This window comes from Enhydra lutris, unplaced genomic scaffold (assembly GCF_002288905.1).
Source record: "Enhydra lutris kenyoni isolate GAN:26980312 unplaced genomic scaffold, ASM228890v2 scaffoldscaffold145, whole genome shotgun sequence".
NCBI classification, from domain to species: Eukaryota; Metazoa; Chordata; class Mammalia; order Carnivora; family Mustelidae; genus Enhydra; species Enhydra lutris.
The window spans coordinates 174,431-196,510 of NW_019154229.1; the positions used below are offsets into that span (position 1 = coordinate 174,431).

At 41.3% G+C, this 22,080-nt stretch overlaps 1 gene segment (V, D, J or C); it reads right to left on the reverse strand.

The window, feature by feature from the left end:
* Positions 1-222: 222 nt before the first annotated feature.
* LOC111140023 lies at positions 223-5,134 on the reverse strand. The segment is given in 3 exon segments: positions 223-300; positions 4,350-4,717; positions 5,086-5,134. Coding segments are annotated over 3 exon segments (495 nt in total).
* Between the last annotated feature and the right edge of the window lie 16,946 nt (positions 5,135-22,080).

A 22,080-nucleotide genomic window follows, 5' to 3' on the forward strand; every position in this document is an offset into this window, starting at 1 on the left:
CAGTAACTTAAAGTGACTTCTGTGTTTGGAGGAAAACTAACAGAGACAAATTCTTTTCTGCCTTGGTGGGAGCAAGATCTCCCTGCAATAATCAGGATCTGTGGCAGGACACAGCGCCCATAGCCCTGCCTTCTTAGAGAGCTCCAGAGACCCTGACAATAAAGACACACATGTCCATAATCCATTTCTGGCAGGTGAATGGCCATCCTGCCTAAATTCCTGTCAGCTAATGACCAGGAGGAAACAGGTCGCACTCGCACTCCAGCTGATTTTCCGGCTATCTCCAGATCTCAGGATGAACTGGAGATAGATCAGGAGTCTCTGGGATCTGCTGTTTCCAGGTTAATGGTCTTGGACTATTTAGTAATGATTTAATAAAGAATTAATCTCACCCTGGGGTTTCGTGAATTATACTCTATTAGAAGATGAATGTGAGGGACGCCTGGGTGGCTCAGTTGGTTGGGCAGCTGCCTTCGGCTCAGGTCGTGATCCCGGCGTCCTGGGATCGAGTCCCACATCGTGCTCCTTGCTCATCAGGGAGCCTGCTTCTCCCTCTGCCTCTGCCTGCCATTCTGTCTGCCTGTGCTTGCTCTCTCTCCCTCTCTCTCTCTGACAAATAAATAAATAAAATCTTAAAAAAAAAAAAAGAAGATGAATGTGAGAAGAACTTGAGAGGATCAAAAGAATCTCTCACAGGAGGAGAACTCATAGTCTGGCAGAAAAGAGTAGGAGAGAAGACAGAATTTTATGCTTCAGGCAGTGAGTAGGAATGTGGTAACCATTTGTTACAACCTGGTGTATATCCTGTACTGTTTCTCTCGAGAGAGAGATAGAGGTAGGCAGATAGGGACACACACACCAAATGGCATATGTTAGACCCTTCACTAAAATGGGGACATAAACTGATGGTTCTTCATGTGTCAGCTTGACCTTGTGTTATATTGAATCATTTGTGAGAATTGTATCAAGTTCAAATTACCTCAGAACTCAAGTCACCATTCTGCAAACAAAATCCTAGAGAAACTAAAGAATACAGTTTGTACTTCTATTAGATCAACCGTAATTTAAATCCGAAGTCATACCGAACTGAAAAATAACTGAATACATACAGTTTCAGGCTTGATTAACAATAAAGCTCAGTCTGAATATCTTCCAGGAAATCTCCCAAGAGTTAGATTTTGTGTAAAATCTAAACGAGCTATTGTGTAAAAATGGTATCTAAAGCAAAGCCTGATCTCAGCATGGAGACTTGGGTGTTGAAGACAAACCATGGAAGAAGTAGAAGTAGAAGAGCCCATGTCCCATACTTGACTAGCTAGCATTTTATTTGCCCTTTTGTGATTTCTGTGCTAGCCAGAACAATCCTGAATCTTACTCTTGAAAATGCCAGCCTTCCTAATGAATCCTGCTAGTGAATGAATTCAGAAAGATAAGCCAGTGAAAATGAAAAGAGCACGACAAAAGCAAATGGAAAATACAAGACAGTATTGTAAATCTTAACATGAATTTGGAAAAACCATTCATTACAGATGCTAATTAACAATTACATTATCTACCACTGTGTGTCAAGTACAGTAAAAAAAAGAATCAGAATAACATTACCCATTATGGTATGTGAAACCTCAATGTGTGGATATATGGCCAGAAATTTTTCATCTGTCATGTTTATTTTCTGTGTATCAGTTGAAAGTTTTTTTTTCTCCCACAAAGTATTCTTAAGAATGCTTGAATTTCAGGGCACCTGGGTGGCTCAGTGGGTTAAGCCTCTGCCTTCAGCTCAGGTCATGATCCCAGGGTGCTGGGACCGAGACCCGAGTCGGGAATCTCTGCTCAGCGGGGAGCCTGCTTCCCCCTCTTTCTCTGCCTGCATCTCTGTCTACTTGCGATTGCTCTCTCTCTCTGTCAAATGAATAAATAAAATCTTTAAAAAAAAGAATACTTGAATTTCAAACTTATAACTATTTCCTACAGAACATGACATGAAAATGCTACAAGTCTCCTTTTCTGTTTGGTTATGTATCTCATACTGTCTTACCCTAAAATATATAGAAAATGAAAGATCTTATAAAGAATTTTTTCTCATCTAAAGGCTTGGAAGTTTTCCTGTACTCCCTGTAGACTGAAGGAAGAGCATTCCTAGTTCTAACCAGGAGTGTTTGTGTCCTTCATGTTTACGAACTATGTTGTATCCTGGACAGTAAAATAGACCCCATCAAGCAGGTCAGGGTACAACACACAGAAATCACCGGCATCTGTAAGGGGTGTAAGAAGAACATCCATGAGGTCCAGGTGGGGAAAAGGACTCTAGAGTCTCTAATCTTGACCAAGGTGCCTGAATGAGCAAGGACTTATACTGGTGGGTTTTATTGCACTTATGTCTCTGTGCCAGGGGATGTCTCTTTGGAATCCATCAAAGTGGAAGCCAGGGTGTGAGTTGTGTCCCTTGGGGTGATGCTCTTGCTGCTTCAGTTATGTGAGTCCATTATTCTTGGGTCAGGGTGTGTGGGTGGGGAGTGTGACCCTTTTGTACATATTGTAGAAATTGATCTATAAATTTTCTCAAGCCAAACCACTCGAACTCATAGTGCTTTGGCCAAGTTGATGAACAACTGACCTGTATCCTGACTGAGCCCAAATGAGGTTCTTTCTGAGAAAAGGTGAGCTTATCTTTTGCTGAGAACTGAGATGAAACCATCCAGCAGAGGGAGCTTCCCCAACATGAGGTCTGTTAAGCAGCTTCTTGGGACCTGTGACTGAAATGGGTCCCCTTTTCCAAAGAACTGCAAATGATCACCCTCTAGAGGATGAACTCAAAAAGAATAATTTTGGTGCCAGGCGGCTCACGTATACATATGAATGTGTTGATCTTCTGACTTTAAAAGTTATTTCTCAACCATATGAAGCAGGTCATCTCTGAGCTTCAATGATCTAGGTCCTTCAAAGTCCTGATCTTCATATGTGTAATTTGAATTCCTTCCCAATATCATCATTTCTTTTCTTTGTTTTTCCTTGAATAAATGTATATGGAAATACATTTTGTAGAGCTGTCTGCAATTCTGCTGAGTCCTGTGGAGAAATGGGAGCAATGTCTTATGTTGACTGTGAAGGGTATTCTTGTAGCAGTTGTAATCCTTGGGAAGGACCCCTAATCACCCCAGTCTAATCATGGAAAGTGAGACAGAAGTTCCCTCTGACCACAGGCCACCTCATAATCCCTCCATTGTAATGAACTCTTTCCTTTGTGTAGCAATTTGCATCCCCAACCCCAAAGTGTCTCCTGTGAGAGATGGAACTTCTGTCCTGAGGATTTCTCATGAAGTCCTACAGCTTTCTCATCAGTTAAAATATCCTTCCACTGCTTAAATGTGAGATAGCTTGATTACTTATTTATGTGTTTGCTTTTTCTCTGTGGAACTTTGATGCACGTGAGAGATGGAGAGGAAAGAAGACTAAAGGGGACATGAAAATGTATGATCCTTTTGTCTGTTCTGTACATAAGAGAGGTATGAGTTAGGTGCACATTTGCACAATGTTAATATATCGTGTCCATGTTCTCTTTATTCATGGGCCAGTTCATGTTTGTGGGGTTTTTGTTTGTTTTGTTTGTAGATTCTACATAAAAATAAAGACATATAGTATTTGTCTTTCTCTGTCTGAATTGTTTTACTTAGCATTATAGTTTCTAGGTCCATCCATGTTTTTGCAAATAACAAGATATAATTTCCTTGGTTGAGTAGTATTTCAATATATATATATATGTATATGCCACCTATTCTTTAAAGAATCCGGAGCTTATATTTGCTATGAATTTACAACAACAGTTTATTTGGGTGCTTGACCACCAAACAATTTTACTAATTTTTCTCACGTGTTTTTCTTATGGGGAAAGCATGTATAGAATGATATCCAGATCACATTGTAACAGAGCCGTTAGTTTAACTGGGAAAGCAGATGTCAAAAAGTGGGAAAATAAAAAATAATAAATTCTGAATGATACCATATAGCCTCTTAATGAAAATATAGGAAACATGTTTTGCCGCAAATGTATGTAATTGTGTTTTCAAATAAATGGCTCAGGTTTCTGATGCTCAGGCTGAGTCACCATCCCTGAGCCATACACAGGGCAGGAGGGTCAGGGTGAGGTTCAGGGCGGTTGTCCCTGGCAGCTCACTGCTCAGTGATCATGTCCCTTCTGGAGCTGGTTGTGCCCCGTTGAGGCTGTTGCTGCCCAGGGTCGGGACTCGGTCCAGAGTACTCAGCTACATGTTACCGCCCTGACATCCCCAGCACCTGCCTTTGATGCCAGCTCAGAGCCTCTGCTGTGCTGGCTCCCTGCTCAGGCAACATACGTGCCCAGTGGGGACCACCAAACAGAGAGGTTTGTGTTCGGGCCTGAACCACTGTGGAGGAACATGTGTACCTTGCTCGCAGTAATAAACTCCCACATCATCATCCTCCACCCTGCTGATTCTCAGGATGAAATCTGTCCCTGAGCCACTGCCACTGAACTTGTCTGGGACCCCAGATTTATGGATGGAAACCTCATAGATGAGGAGCTGTGGGGAGTAGCCTGGTTTCTCTAGGTACCAATACAAATAGGTGTTTCCATCTCTGTGCAGGAGACTCTGACTGGCCCTGCAGGAGATGGAGGCCGACTCTCCAGGGGCAACAGACAGGGACAGTGGGGTCTGTGTCAGCACAATATCCCTGCTGGATCCTAAAATAATGAGAGATAAGTACAGGTTAATTTGACACATTATAAGCCATTTTTATGATTTTAAATGTCACTTACATTAGGCTAAATCATATTTTGTGATTTGATTCCTACTCTAAATATATCCAATCTCCATGGATAACCCAAGAACTGCAGAGCACAGAGTAGCCACATAATTTTTTAGCATCTCACTAAAACATTGCTCTTTGTTCCCTTTAGTTTCCTCATAATTTTCACAGATCTCAAAATTAAATTCCCCTCATGGAGGGCAATCTCTCCCCTGGACAGATCACACATAAGAAGGAAGAGCACCCAGATAGCTCAGCCTCCCCACACCAACCTCCCGTCTCCTCCCCCCTCTATGCTATTACCTGGGACCCAGAGCATCAGTAGCCCCAGGAGTTGAGAAGGGAACCTCATTTTGAGAACCTGACCTGATGAGTCCTAGTAAGTAAACACAAGCTCAGAGCTGACCTTTATCTCACATTCCAAGGTAAGGTCCTCTCCAGGGGACAATATGCAAATCCCTTGGTCGGTGTGGCAGAGTGGAAAGAGCCAAAGGCAGGGCTCAGGTCCCTCTCCTGGGAGTGCAGTAACTTAAAACGGCTTTTGAGTTTGGTGGAAAACTAACAGAGACAAATGCCCTACTGCCTGTGTGGGAAGCAGGATCTCCCTGTGGTTATTAGGATCTGTGGTAGGACACAGCGCTCATAGCCCTGCCTTCTGAGAAAGCTCCAGAGACCCTGAGGATACAGGCATGTGTGTCCAGAGCCCATTTCTGGCAGGTGAATCACCATCCTGTTTGGATTCCTGTCAGCTAATGTCCAGGAGGAAACAGGTCTCATTCTCACTCTAGCTGATTGGCTGGTGATCTCCAAATCCCAGGATGAACTAGAGTCTCTGGGATTTGCTGTTTCCAGGTTAATGGTTTTAGACAATTTAATAATGATTTAAAATGAATTAAACTCACCCTGGGACCTTGTGAGTTATCTACTCTTTGAGAAGTTGAAGCTGAGAAGAACAGGACAGGTAGAGAAGAATCTCAAACTTACAGGAGGAGAAATCCTAGTTCTGCAGCAGAGAATAGGAGAGAAGACAAAATGTTATGCTTCCGACAGTGAATATGAAGTTTGTGGTAACAGTTTGTTACAACCTGGTGTGTATCCTGCCATACTTCTCTCTCTCTTCCCAGAGAGACAGATAGATGGATAGATACATAGACAGATAAGACAGACAGATGATTGACACATACACACCATATGGTGCATATTAGATAAGGTAAACACACACACACACACACAACACCATATCAAAGAAAGAGATTTCTTAAGTCAACATGTTCTAAGAGGATGGACAGAATAGATAATGTTTCCCATATCCCAGAAAGCAATGTTTCCCCTTCCCATACAGAGGTTTTCTCATCATGTGAAAGCAGTTTCTGTCAGGGTTCCGGTTCCTTGTTAGTTCTGTGTGAGAAGTTGTGTCTCTCACTTGGATTTTATGTTCAGCATCTGCAGCTCTGAGTCTGTGGTTCACAATGAGATTCTGTAGGTGAGAATAGCAAGGACTGGGATAAAACTTCTAATAATTTGAGGTCACCTGTACCTATGACAGACATTTCCTGGGGTCTCGGGTGAACCACAGTCACCGTGGAAGGGAGTGTGGGGTCAGAGCTGGTTGGGGCATCAGTTTACCAAACATCCTTCATTAAAGTCGGGACATAACCTGATGATTCTGCCTGTGTCAGCCTGTTGTAGGTGTTAGTCAATTGTTGGTGAGATTTCTGTCAACCTCAAAGTAACTGACAACTCAAGTCACTGTTGTGCAAACAAAATCCTGGAGAAACTGAAGGAATAGAATTTGTAGTTCTGTTAGATCTCAGGTAAATCAAATCCAAGGTCACACTGAATTGAAGAGTTACTGAACACATGCAAGTCCAGGCAAGATTACACAACAAATCTCGGTCTGAATATCTTCTAGGAAATCCTCCTAGAGTGTGATTTTGTATCATAGTGGGAAGAATTATTATGTAACAATGGTACTGTAAGTAAACCCTGAACTCTGTGGAGTGACTTGGGTGCTGATGACAAGGTGGGATAGAAGTAAGACTAATAGTCCATGTCCCATATGTTACTAGTTGTCCTTTTATTTACTCTTTTGTGTGGTTTTCCCCTTGATCTTTTCATAGATTGCTAGCCAATGCAATCCTGACTCTTATTTTGAAGATGCTGGCCCTCCTAAAGAATCCTGCTGGTGAATGATTCAGAAAGTTAAACCACTGGAAATGAAAAAAATCAGGGAATAAACAAAAAGAAAAATATAAGATAATATTTTAAATCTTAAGATGAGTTTGAAAACTATTCATTTCACATGTTAAATTAAAAATCACAATATCTAACACTGTCAAATATAGTAAAGAAAATCAGAATCACTTTACCCATTATCATGTGTGATACCTGAATGTGTGGAAATTTGGCTGAAAATTATTCATCTGTTATGTTTATTTACTATGTATCAGTTTTGAAATCTTTGATTTCAAAAATACTAACATTTCATAGAAAACTTAACATGAAAACTTTAAAAGTCTTCTTTTGTCTTTGGTTGTTTATCTCATAATTTCTGGCCCTGAAATACCTAAAAAATGCAAAACCTTCTAAAAGTTCTTTCTTGACAGTAAAGGCTTTGAAATTTTCCTCTTCTACCTGTAGACTGAAGAAAGACTGTTCCTAATTCCTCAGAGGAGTCGTTATCTCCTGTGTATGTAGGAACTTTGTTGTACCCTGGACAATAAAAGTGAGTTCATCAAAGTTGGTCATTGTATACCACACAAAAATCATCAGCATCTGTAAGGGATGTAAGAAGAACCTCCATGAGGTCCAGGTGGGGAACAGGACTCTAGCAGTCTCTAATCTTGACCACCATCACTTCAACCAGCAAGGACTTACACAGGTGGTTTTCGTTGCACTTTTGTCTCTTTGCCAGGGAACATCCCTTTGAAATCCATAAAACTGGAAGCCAGTGTGTCATTTGTGTCCCTTGGGATGATTCTGTTGCTGCTTTGGTTATGTGAGTCCATTATTCTGGGGTCAGGGTGTGTGAGTGGGGAGTGTGATGCTGTTATATGTTCTGTAGGTCTTGATCTATACATTTTCTCAAGCCAAACAACACAAACTTTTAATGCTTTGGTGTAGTTGAGAGACAACAGACCTGTGTCCTGACTGAGCCCAAATGGAAGTTCTCTCTGCCTCCCAGCAGAGGCAGGGTCTCCAACAGGAGGTCTGTTGGGTAGATTCTTGGGACCTGTGACTGAAATGGGTCATCTTTTCTAAAGAACTGCAAATATTCACCCACTAGAGGATGAGCTCACAGAGAATAGTTTTGGCTCGAGGCAGCTCCCATATATATGTGAATCTGTTGATCTTCTGACTTTATAAGTTATATGAAAGCCCTGATCTCTGTATACATAATCTGAATTCCTTCCCAATATTGTCATTTCTTTTCTTTGCACTTTTTGGAATAAGTAAATAAGTAAATAAATTTTCTAGAGCTGAGATTCATGTGAGTCCTGTGAAGAAATGGGAGCATTGTCTTATGTCAAATGTGAAGGATATTCCTGTATCGATGGTAATTCTTGGGCAAGGCCCCCAGTCACCACCCTCTAATTGGGGAAAGTTAGACAGAAGTTCCCTCTGAACACAGGCCACCTCATAATCCCTCTATTTAATAAAAATTTAACTCTATGTAGCACTTTGCATCTCCAGTCCCGAAGTGTTTCCAGTAAGGGTGGACATCTGTCCTGAGGGGTCTCATGAACTCGTACAGCTTTCTTGTCAGTTGATAAATACTCTTCCACTGCTTTAATTTGAGATGGATTGTTTCTATTTTGTGTGTGTTGCTTTTTCTCTGTGAAGAGCTTGTTCCCTTGTCTCCTCCACCAGAGCACTGCCGTCCCCCATGTTTCCTTCTAACATAGAGCTTTCTCATCAGGGCAGAGAGGACACATTCTGAGCTCAAGCCCTAAGCCCCAAGTTCCGTAGGGAGAAGAAGGAAGCAAGATTTTCTCAATACATCTATGGCGAAACCTTAGGGTTTTTCCTTTGAGACCTGTCCTTCCCCTGAGTCAATGTGCTTGAGAGTAGGAACTGACTTATGTCTAGGAACTGAGTCAGAAGCTGTGACTGAGCTAGAGTTTTCCAGTGAGAGAGACAGAATACTCTAAAGGGTCAGCACTTTGAGTCAATTTCTCATAACATGTGCTCAATTTTCCACTGCCACATTCTCTCTTTCTGACATCATTCTGTCCCTGTCCATTTTGGAAGATGGAGAAAATGGACAGCTTCTACCTATGTGGGTTATTCTGACCATGTGGTCTGTGCTACTTTCTGATGCCACTGGTCACAGGCGTTGTTTCCCAGAAAGCAGATTCACATCAAGTATAGCATGTGGGACACTGGGTGGGGAATGTTCTTGACATTACCACCTCCGGAAAGAGAATGCAGGATTGGCAGAGGGGAGTGGAGCCGGGATGCAGTAGAACAAAAGTCTAAGCCAGCCCCCTGGAGCATGCAGCCCTGTGGTCACTCTCCAGAGTGGACCTGACTGGGGACACACAGGTCAGATCCTTACCCGGGATATCATCACTTCCTCTCCTGCTGTACCATCATGCACGTGTGATGCTCCTGCCAGAGAACCAGGCCTTTTCATAGTGGTTCCTCCTTTCTCCTCAGATTCCCTCACTTTCACTTTTATTTTTGTTCTTTATGGAATGTATGGAGAGTCTATCACATGATTTTTGTTATCACTTTTGGATTTTGTTTTTTTATTAGAGGAATTTTTAAGTTTGTGACAGGAAAGAAAAATGACTTTAGCTTTGTTCAGGTCTAGGTGAAATCTAGGTCTATATCCATCTCATGTGTAGGTTTAGGGAGGAGACTGGTGTTCCTGGAGAAGATGTCAGCGCTGTCACAGACCCTGTGCACAAGGAACCACCTGGGGCTGGAGAAGCTCCAGTGCACAGAACCCAGATGGCAGTCCCTGACCAGCTGTGTGGAGGACACCAAGCACTTTCAAGATGGAGTTTTCTCAGGGGCACAGCCTCCTGTCCCTGGGTCTGTTCTCAGTGGCTTCATGTCCACATGTCATCCTCCAGAGCAGCTCCCCGTGGTTCTGCAGGATGGCATGCAGACTCCCACTTGAAGGACTAGCCCATTGGGAGTGTCATCATCTAATAGGAGTGAAGAAGGGACCTCTGTCTCTGACCAACCATAGACATGGGGTTCCATGATTCCTTCCTCAGATGTGATTAGTTTGCTAGAGCAGCTCAAATCACTTCGAGATACACCTACTTATGATTCCCAGGTTATGAAAAAATATGGTAAAGGTCCAGAGGAAGAGCTAGATGGAGAGATACACAGCAGGGACTGGGAAGATCCTGAGTGCAGCAGCTTCTGTCCCCATGGCGCTAGGATGTGTCACCCACCTAGTGTGGATGTGTTCACCAAACTGCGAGCTCTCTGTACCCTGCTCTACTGAGATGTTATGGAGGCTGTGCCAAAGAAAGAAGTAGGCTTTGTTTGTATTCAAATAATGACCTTCACACTTCTTCATTCAGGCTTTACACTCTAATTTCTTTGTGATAAGGAATAATGGCAGGAGATTGAAATCTTATATTTTGGCACCTCTTTAAATACATTTCTGGTTTGCAGTAATCTCGTGCCTCTAGGATTTTCCCAGCCTTGCTTCTAGGAGGGCCCCAGCTTCATTTGTAGCTGCTAGAATGGTGCAGGGAGGGACCATCCTGTCCATGTCCCAGTCAGCTTGGCTGAGGTGTCACTGTGCAGGAAATGACTACATGTGTCTTCAAGCATATCCAATCCTATGGATGACATGGAAGAAGGAGGAAGAACATGTCTGTGTCCGGACTGTGCAGTTTCTGCTCTGCTTTGGTCCTCACCTTGCTGAGCGGCTCTTCATGTGTCCCAGACAGAGCGGACTGGTGAGGTGGGGCACGTCATGTCTCAGAGCAAGATGGGATCTCTGTCTCTACTGTTGTGCTTTCTGCTCCTCTGTGCCCCACCTGAGAAGAGGAAGGTGGAAGGAAATGATTCTCTGAGTGTCCTTGCCATGGAAGCTGGGATTGGGAGTCACAGAGGGTCTCATGATGTTAGACATGTGCCTGAGAGAATCTTTCTCCAAGAAACTGATCCTTCATCCCAAAGTACCTCCTCTGAACATCCAAATACATGTACACATTCGTGTGGATTAAATTAAGTCCTGTATTTGTATTGAGTTTTGCATGGCTAATGCAATCTCAGATTGCCCAAATGGAAAATTGAATTTTAGTAATGGAGACAGACATAGAGCAAACATTTTTCAAGGATAATTTATTGTCTTGGCAATTACAAATAAATTTTAAGCTGAACTTACATATGAGAGGACATGCATTATTACCTACCAGGGGCCACACACCATACAGTCCCAAGGATAATAAAACTTTGCTAAGAGAAACTAAAGAAGACCTGAATAAATGGAGAAATATTACATTTTCATGCATCCAAAGACTCAATATGTCTATCTCAACACATTGATCCTTAGTTTCAATGTACTTCCAATAAAAACCCAGTTACTTTTTTTGCACATTGTAAAATATATGGGAAATTCTGAGCTAAAAAGAATAAGACAATTCTGAAAAGCAACAATGTTGAGAGAATACCCTATTGACTATTAAGACTTATTAAATACACATAAGGCTCCTGGGTGGCTCAGTTGGTTAAGCATCTGCCTTTTTGCTCAGGTCCTGGGAAGGAGAATTGGGTCTGGCTCCCTGCTCAATGGGGAGTCTGCTTCTCCCTCTCCCTTTACTCCTCCCCTGCCAGCTCATGTTTACTCACTCTCAAATAAATAAATGAAATATCTTTTTGAAAAGGCTTATTTATAGTCACAGTGATTAGGGCACTGTAGTATGCCACAAAGATATAAGAGAGACCAGGGGAATGAAACATAGTCCACAAGTAGACATATATCTATGGGGATGCTTAATTTGTGACACATGATTCTTAGGACAATTAACAAAGGAATGTTCTTTCTAATATAGTGGGATGGTTCAAGTGGACCTTCATACTGAAAGAGAAATGAAATCTGATCCCCTACTCTGTATCATGTCCAAGAAACCAATGCAGCTAGATTATAAAACTAAAGTACAGTGACAAAGCTTAGAAAAATAGTAAGTAGTAATATATTCATCAATTTAAGGTATAAAATGGCTTTTCAGATAAGACATGAAGAGTACTCCATATGAAAGATTGGTAAGTTGGGCAGCATCGAAATTATCACAGGTTTCAAAACTACCACTCAGCTAAAGCACAGAGGGGATAAAGATGTTTGCAAATACCATAATTGAAGCAGCCATTCCATTCTAGATCAGTAACTTGTTTCCAGTTTACGGTTGTCATAAGCAACACTGTCATGACATTCCTTGAGCACGTACACTGTCAATTCTGTTGGGTGTATCACAGTAAAAAAGTACTGAGTACTGGTATGTGCATGGGGGGTGGGCATGGAATTGACAGGGAAGGAGACTGAGGGAGCTTTTGGGATGCTAGAGACAGTCTCTGTCTTGACCTGTTTTTAGTTGTACTAATTTTTTTCTTAATGAATGTAGTTAAATAATGAGTAGAAATTATGGAGTCAAAATAACAGATTCTTTTTCCGTCTACTTCCTTTACAACAACTGGCATGTTGAGTAAATGTAAACTCTGAGAACCCCTGACTTCTCATCTCTAGAGGATTATTGTGTGATGAATTGCGGTAGATGAATGAGTCCTTCGTACGGTATTCAATACACAGTAAGTCCTCAAGATTTCACTCAATAGCAGTTGAAAGTATAGTTGTTGATGTTTATTAGTTTTATTAGTGGTAGGATCATTACAGTAGTAGTGCCCAAAGTATTAGTACTAACATTAGTAGTACTAGATTTTGCAATACTAGTATTAGTCATAGCAGTATTAGTAGTATTAGTAGTGTTTGCTTGGATATGGTTTCCCTTTTTTTGCCTACTTCACAAAGTGTTTATCAGAGATAGGATTCAAGGTCCATTCCATGGATGAATTCCATTGCAGGCCTGCAAGTGAAATTTCATTTTTAGAATTCCTGAGGTTTGGGATTTGTGTCATCAGGAAAGGAAGCTTTCGAAGGACAAAGTCCCTTGAACTTTGAGCCCTGCTAGCCCTTCCCCAAAGCAGCTCCTGCTGGGATGATCAGACCCAGAGCAGAACGTAGCTGCTGGAACCTCAGTGAGCATAGCCCACTGCTCCCCTCACCATCACCACCCATGCTGGGGACAGTTTCTGTGAGGGGCTATGCCATTGTGGGAGGAAGGGTATAATCCTGCTGGCAGTAATAACTGGCAGCATCCTCAGCCTCTACTGTGCTGATTTTGAGGATGAATTCTCTGTCCAACTGAATCGCAGAGAACTGGTCTGACACTAGACTTGAGGTTATCAGCATCATAGATGAGAAGCTGTGGAGCCTGACCTGGATTCTGCTGATACCAGCTCAAGTAATGCTGATGCTCTCATTGGCCCTGCAGGTGATGGACATGCCATCCCTCAGGGACACAGAGAGGAAGGCCAGAGACTGGGCCAGCCCCACCTGCTGGCTGACAGCTGGGTAGGAAGCAAAACACAAAGTCAACATTGTTTACCAGGTCCCACACCATGTTCCTCCAGGAAGAGTCTGGCGGCCCTGGTCCCCTAATCTGAGAGCACCTGTGTTTCTGAGGGAAGGGGAGACCCTGAGTCAGGGATCCACAGGGAGGATCCCTGGGGAGATCCCACAGTCAGGGGGAGAGGACTCTGACCATCTCGGGGATGTCCCCTGCACTCCCCTCCTCACCTGGAAGGCAGGCCAGTAGAAGGCAGAGGAGTTGGGTCAGGACTCCCATGTTCGATCCGAGGCCCACCCTGAGGCTCTTTTTTGCCCCGAATGTCTGAGCAGCCTCTTCATGAAGATGCTGAAGAGCAGAAATGGGCTCTGGGGGAAATATACAAATCTCAGAGGAGTTGGGCAGGTCTGAGACAGGTGCAGAACCAGTGCCTCTTGGGAGATCACACAGACGCAGGGTTCGTGTCCTGACCCCAAGGAGCTTCTCTGAGCTGTTTGTCAGAAAAACACCATCTCTGTATTTTGTGCTCCTGTTTGTCCTCAGAGTCCAAGAATTTGTGATTAGAACAGGGGGTCTTCCTCCTAAGAATGAGGAGAGAAAAGTAGATGACTCTCTATGAGCTAAACTTTCCTATGAATACACATTTTTTAAAAAAAACTATTTATTTATTTATTTAACAGACAGAAATCACAAGTAGGCAGAGAGGCTGGCAGAGAGAGAGGAAGGGAAGCAGGCTCCCTGCTGAGCACAGAGCCTGATGAAGGCCTCGGTCCCAGGACCCTAAGATCATGACCTGAGCCAAAGGCAGAGGCTTTAACCCACTGAGCCTTCCAGGTGCCCCTGAATACACATTTTTGGCTGTGGGTTACCCAGGACATCATGCTCTAGAAAGGCCAGTGAGGCTTCATCTTTTTACCTTACCTTGGATCGATGCCATGAGCCCCGGGGGAGAAGAGGGGAAGAGCTGATGTTTGGGAAGCAAACCTCCCCACCCCCATACAGTTCCTTAATGCCATTCCTTTTTTATTCTCATAAATGACCCTACATTTGGCTGAAATGTATATGGTGGAAACTAGATTCTAACTCCATTCTTAGTCGATGAACTGTTCTTACTTGAAAATTAGAAATGTGTGTAAAAGTGTGTTACATATCTTTATTTCATCTGCCTTTGTGATTGAAAGGTTTTATTTGGAACCCCTTATATCACCATTACAATAGTGCATCATCTGGGCTAACTGGGGCTCCCAGGATCATCACCCGCTTGGTTCAACATAAAATGTCCCAGAGCTGCTCTTCCCAGAAGACTTCTACAGGGTTGCTCAGGTAGGAAGCTGGTTATTGTAAATCACCTTCAATCCCGAGTACCTTGTAATTTTTTATTTGAGCTGTACATTGTAAGCCTGTGGGATTCTTTGGAGTGAGAGGGGTCTGTTTGTCTAATTTTTTCTTAGGTCAAGATCCACAGCACCTCAGATGTCCCCTCTCCCACTGGCAGCCTCCCAGGAACCACAGTTGCTCCCATTCGGTTGCTCAAAGGGTGGCTGTCCATGTCCCTGTGTCCAGCCACAGCCCTGAAGGTGAATTTCCATCATAGCACACAACCAGCACTTGGGGATGAACCTTTACACTCCTGACCTCAGAAGGTCAGGGAAATCTGTCCTCCCTCTCAGCAGCTCTGGGGCCGAGAGGACCAATGCTCTGTGTTCTGCAGCTGCATTTCGCTCACGAATCAGAGGCTGTATTATGCTCAACCTTCCCAAGAATTCCCTGCACAAATACCAAGCTCTCTTAACTATGTCCATATGATTTAAAATCAGGCAAAAAGAAAACCACCATTTTATTCATATAAACTACCTAATGTTGAAGTTATTTTTACCTTCTTGCTAATTCCTAATATTCTTGAAATTTACTCTATATTGTCACCATATTTTTATAATATAAGGGGAAGAAAATATTAAAATGTTATCTACGTTTGTGCTTTTATGTTTATAGGTGACAATGATCTATTTATTTTTCATGTTATCTTTTTGTGTCTTCATATCAACATTAACTTTTTATAAAAAATGTTGAATTACTCTCCATATGATCTAATCTAAAAGAAATAGTTCATGGGGTTCAAACATATTTGTAAAGCAAATGTATACCACACAGAACATTTTATTCATAACTGTGATGCACTTAAGGGGAAAAAGCTGTATCAAAGAGTAGATAATACTTCCAGTTGTAAAATAAATAATTCATGGGGATGTAAGGTACAGCATAGAGAATATAGCCAATGATATTTAATAACTTTGTATGGTGACACATGGTGGTTATCGTGGTGATCATTTCATAAGGCATAGAAATGTTCAATCACTACGTTATATACATGAAACTAACAGTGTATGTTAACCATAAATAAATAATAAATAAATAATATAGGTAATAGAGTTTTGCTCATTCTGTGGCTGTTGTAGTTCTACAACTTTGTTCTTAAATATTGTCTTTACCATTATTTGTCCATTAAACTTCCAGAAAAGTTTTAAAATCAACTTGTTCCCAATAGGTTAAGAAAATTAAAAAAATGAGTGACCAAATTATGTCCCCATCAAAGACAGTATTTTGTCTTTCTCTTTGCTTTCTATGATACTGAAAACCTATGGAATTGTACAGAGCTTTAGGAACCAAGGAACTAAATCAGAGGCCCTTCCTTATAGATGTCATACAATGGTCGATTCATATCCCTGACCAGGGCTCTGGAGAGATTGCTTTACTTATGTGTTGACATTAAAAATCAGGAGTGATGGGGCGCCTGGGTGGCTCAGTCAGTTCAGCATCAGACTCTTGATTTCAGCTCAGGTCACGATCTCAGGGACGTGACATCAAGCTCTGCATTGGGCTCTGCATGGAGTGTGGAGACTGCTTAAGATTCTCTCTCCCCTTCTCCCTCTGCCATTCTCCCTGGCCCCCTACTAAGAATTTTTAATTTTATCATTATTCTGAATTAATAATTCTATTAGTGCACTTGTCAATCTTAAACAAAAAATAGCCAGTTATTTTACTAGCAAATAAACTTACTTGAAAAAAGAAGAATTGCAATTCGGGACAAAGCAAACTATGGCAAACCTCCACCTAGTCTGAAGAGGCAAAAGGAAGGTCCGCTTTTATTATGCATTAAGAGGAGATTGGGGAGGATTGTTTTGAAAAAATGCTTACTGGAGAAGGACAGTTTGAGGTTGTGGTGGTTTCTCCCTGGCTGCAAGTAGTGTTTATTGCTTGCAGGGAGAGATCATCCTTTTTTTTCTTAAAAGCGGGAAGTGAATTCCTACATGAAAAATGTCCTCCCTTGTCAAGAGAATTCTTACATTTCTTCTGCCCGTTGGTTATGCAGACTCTAACCATGGAATGGTATGTGTAGGAGAACTTTCCAGCTTAGATGAGGTTTCCTTTACTCTTTTTTAATCCAACAAAGTCAATATTGTTTGTCAAGGAGAATAACCACAGGGTAGGTATGTCTATGACTACTGTTAGTAGCACCTACCTGTTAACAAACACGTAATAGCTGTGTTCTTCTCAGTGGCTTCAGGGCTTTGCCGTTCTCATTGCCCTGTGCTTATTGCCATGTCACCTCTTTACAGAGTCACGTGGAAAACCTGAATATAGAATAACATCTTTGTTATGATTAGGATATATCATATTTATCCCTCCCTTTTTTTTGTTTGAAGCTATTCTTCAATGGAGGTCATGAGCAGAGCTCCTATTTGAGGGCTCTGAGCAATAGGGATAAAATCAAGAGATATTTGTTAAGAAGAAGAGGCTGGGGACTCAGGAGTGCTCTTGGAGTAGCTCGGTTTGTGCACTGCACAAATGAGCCCAACTAAAGGGAGTTAATAGGGCTGAAAGGTAGCTCTGCATATTTGTTTGCTGAACCTTGTGAATAGAATTTTGTTGGTATGATGTGCATCCATATGGTTCATTAGTACATGGACAGTTCTTCTCTTGGTGAACCTGTGCAATTGGATAGATGTCATTCTCAAAGCACTGAATTGTCCTCTTGTGATAGCATATTCACTATTGCTCAACACCATTCTCCCCTCAGCCTTGTACAATTCAAGATGAGATCTGAGGGGGACAATGGGACAGAAGGAAGCCTGCTAGTCTTCAAACTCTGTCTTTAAAACAGAAAGAAGCACTTCATGGTCCTATCACAGTGGCAGGAAACTCGACCTTTAGATGCAGGGCATCTGAATTCTAGCTGGAGAATCACGTACAGCATATCAGATAGGAAGCCAGTCCCAGTATTGTGCTAGTTCTGAATCTCTGATTGGTAGATGAAGTCATAATTCCTGGTAGACTCATAGCTGAGACTCTGAATTCAGCCTGGCTAGAAAAGCAAGATTAGAAGTTGGCAAACTATGGTTCAAGGGCTCCATCAGGCCCACTGACTGCTTTTGAGGGTCTTGTATGCTAAAAGTTGCTTTTTCATTCAAATGGTTGAGAAAAATCAAAAGCAGATTAATTTTATGTGCCACAAGAAAAGTAGGTGAAATTCAAAATCAGGGTCTTATAGGTATATACAGTTATACTTTTTCACATTAGTATCAACTAAGACTACTTTTGTAACACAAAGGTGTGTCTACTCTCAGACACCAGGTTCTAAAGTGTGGAAGTTCCTTAAGGGGAAGACGGGGATGTGGGCATTGCCATCTAGCGGCTAGTCACATTTGCCAATTCATCAAAAGTTAAAGCAAGAAGTGAGATCTTGTTTTACCATAAATTTGCAGGGAATATATAGTTTGTTGGAACTTGAGGCAAATGAGAACAAACTTGCCATTTTCCAAAATTCTGTACAATTGAGGAGCTTCCATGTAATATTCAATGGAAATGAATTAATTCTCAATGTAATAATAAGCTAAAAGAGTCTTCCTTCAGCTCACATTATGAACCTAGGATCTTGGGATCGAGCCCCACATCAGACCCCCTGCTCAGTGGGGAGCCTGCTTCTCTCTCTCTCTCCTGCTCATGCTCTCTTTTGCTCTTTTTGTCTCTAATAAACAAATAAAGCCTTAACAAAATAATAAGCAAAAATGCTCATCTCAACAAGACTTTCCCAAATTCTGTATATGAGGCACCAGAGTGGCTTAGTTGGTTAAGCATCTGCCTTCAGCTCAGGTCATGAACCCAGATCCTGGAATCAAGCCCTGCATCAATCTTCCTGATTGGTAGAGAGCCTACTTCTCCCTCTCCCTCTGCCTGCCACTCTACCTGCTTGTGCTCTCCCTCTGTCAAATAAATAAATCTTTAAAAAAGATTCCGTACATGACTTCCAAGCGATGCATGTTCTCAATTACTATCATGTGAACTGGTATCAGTATTTGGTAGTACCAAATACCATGTGTGTGCAAGATATTTACAAAGACATTACAAAGATATTTGAAAGGCAGAGAGAGAGCAGAAAAAAGAAAATTATTAGCAAAGAATGCATTGTTTTAGGGAAGGTTGCCCTCTGAAAAGGAATGAAAGGGGTCTATCAGTGGATTGGCTACTAGTTCAGATGGGGAAATTCCAGTTCGGCTGGTTAAAGATCGCATTCCTGGGGGTGATATTGCACTTATATGAGGTGTTAAGTCTTGGTTTGCTAACACAGAGGCTTAACATAAATGACACCATTTTGGTCCTGTGGGTTTTTTTTTTTCTTTTGTTTTTGTTTTGCTTAACAATTTTTTTTTAAAAAGAAAGAGTAGAGAAAGCAAAATTATTTAACAGACATAAATGTGTGCCTGACTCATGTAGTTATTGTGAAAAAGCTTCCTTAGTATCTTTGTCCTCAAGGTTCCCTCAAGGCTTTTTGTGTGGAAGATTCTGGAAAGGCTAAACCACATTGCCTTGGCATTCTTTGCTGCTGGTGCGATTAAGACTCTGACTATCCGATGAATTCCTATAGAGTGGTTCTCATCACAGAGAGAGGGGAGGAAAAACACACAGCCAGAAGGGCTCACTTCTCTGGAGTAGGGTCCAGGCAGCACTGTCTGAAGCACATAGCTTTCTGATTCACCAGATGGCCTTTGCCAGAGCAATAGCTTTCCTGATCATAGAAAATACTAGGGTATTTGAGGGACTGAAATAGGGAGTTGCCTGAGCCTGCTTATCTGGTCTTTCTACACATTTTTGATTTACCCAATTCATGATAATAAATACCTTTCTGTTTTCTGTTTGAATTAGCCCTAATGTCTCCTTATATCAAATGGCTCAATCACAGAACATATGTTAGTAATCCCGCCACCTTCAGTTAGATGAATCTGTATCCTTGAGCCTACACATGGACTTCTATCTCTGATGTCATGACGTTTGTTCATTAGGCTTCCCGGGAAAGCTGGGAGAGGTGACTGTCCTAGTCTATTTGGGTTGTTACACCAGAAAGAACCTTAGACTGGGCAGCTTATAAACAACAGAATTATATTTCTCACAGTTCTGGAGGCTGTGGAGTCCACGATCAGGTTGCTGGCCCATTTAGTATTTGGTGAGGACTCACATTCTGCTTCTGAGATGGTGCCTTCCTGCTGTGTCTTGACATGGTTGAAGGGACCAGGGAGCTCAGTGGGGTCTCTTTTTAAAGCACTAGTCCCATCCTGTGTGCTCCATCCTCACGACCTAATCACCTACCAAAGGCCCAACTGCATAATATGATCACCTTGGGGTTTAAGATTTCAACATATGAACAGATGATCAGACCATACCAGGAACCAACATCGACCTATAGGACCATGTAATTATTGACCACCTTCTCTTTGATGATGGCCTCTTTGATCAGCATCCACTGGGAAACTATTATTTTCAATCTTGGCTCATTTTTTTCTTTCCAAAATGACTTTGACTCCAATCTTTTGATCTTGTTTTTTTCCAGGTCTGATAATTTGTCAAAACCAGTAGTCTATGTCAGTGAATTGACTATTTCTCCTTTCATCGTATATAACCCTTGAATTTTATGCACTGTTGTGATTCCCTTTTCTCAAAATCATCCTTGAGAGGAGCAGCAAAGTGGCATCATATCAGTAAAATTCTCTGACAAACCTCAGGCATAAATTTGTCCCCAATTCAGAAAATAATTCATAAAAAAAGAGGAAGTATCTGGGTTCATCTGGAATTGAAAGCACTTGTTTTTGTATCTCTAGGTAACTGACTAGCCAACATTTTACTCCTGGTAATAAATGTTTCTTTCTAAGTCTCCACGTCTCTTTCCTTACCTGGGAAAGTGGGAAATGAGGTAGTTGATATTTACCCCAATGGTCCGTGCGCTGGGATTCTCTGTTGAAAGTTCTTAGGAAATAGGTTGACTTGTTTCCCCCTTGGTTTCTTTTGGCTACAGAACAACCTGTTAAATTTTTCCAATTTCATCCAAGTTTCTTCAGGGTTAATTATGTATAAAATATGGGGGAATGATTACCTAAGGAGCAGTCTAAGATATTTAACACATTGACTATGCATCTCTAAATTGTAATTTTATCCTCTAATTCACCAACAAGGCCAGAGAAATCATTCAATCGATATTTTAGAGACACGCCAATTGTTGATAAAACAAATGTTAATATTTGTAGGATGAAAATGAGATTGTAGCACATATTGTTAAATGATCAAATTTGATAACTGCCCATCCCCTAGATTCTGATATGCTTCCTCTCAGAAGGCTAAGTACTGTCCCTTATGACCCACTTGAAGACAAGTGGTTTTACCCATGAATTCATTTTTCAGTCAGTCTGTTTTATGTTTGTTGATTGGTAGTTTCATTTAGTTGTTATTTTCTCTGTAAATTACAAGAGCTGTGACCTATGTCATGAGAGTATTAATAGATGTCACCATAAAATGAAAAAAAAAAGATTGGATAATATCTCATACCTGGAATTCATCACATCAATGTGGACATAGAGATAATGGGGCTTTCATGGGCTGTAATGGTTTGTAGCAAAAGATAACACCATTCAAACCCTTAGGACCTCCACTGTGTGAGAAAGCGTAGATTCAGATAGGTATACCAATTGGTGTATGACTTAGAAACAAAGATTGTAAAGAAAACTTCTCAAGTCAGGTTAGTACTATATCTGGTCTGGGACACCAGTTATTTATGGGGAGTTACTGAACTCATATTAATCCACTTAACTCATAAGATAACTGTATAAACACATCAGAAATGTATCTACATGTATATATATTATTCATATATATGCATATGGATGTATATTCACATATATAATTTTATTTATGTACTTTAGATTTAATCACATTCAATAAGTCTGAATTATCTACAGAATGTGTCAGCATTACTCTAAATAATCTTAATTAGATTTTTCTACAATAAGCTGTATTTTACACTTTCTTTCAACTATTTTTAAAAACATCTCTTATTTTGTATCTTTTTATGAATGGATTTCCAACTATTCCTTTTTACGCCATCATGTTTAATAAAAACCTGTCAATTTCTATGCAGAGATGTGTAAAAAGTGTATTAGTCAGATTTTACACACTATTTTAACAAACCAGTCAAAAACTCAGTGGCTTGTCATACTAAGCATTTGTCTCTATAGTCATGGATGTTCATGTTGACAATAATTTGGATAATGCACACAGGGCTTAGCTGTGTACTTCTTCTGCAGGGAGATGAATGGTTCTCCAGCCGAAGGATTGTGGTTGATCTGGGACCAAGACAGAGTGTGGTGACTACCCATGGCAC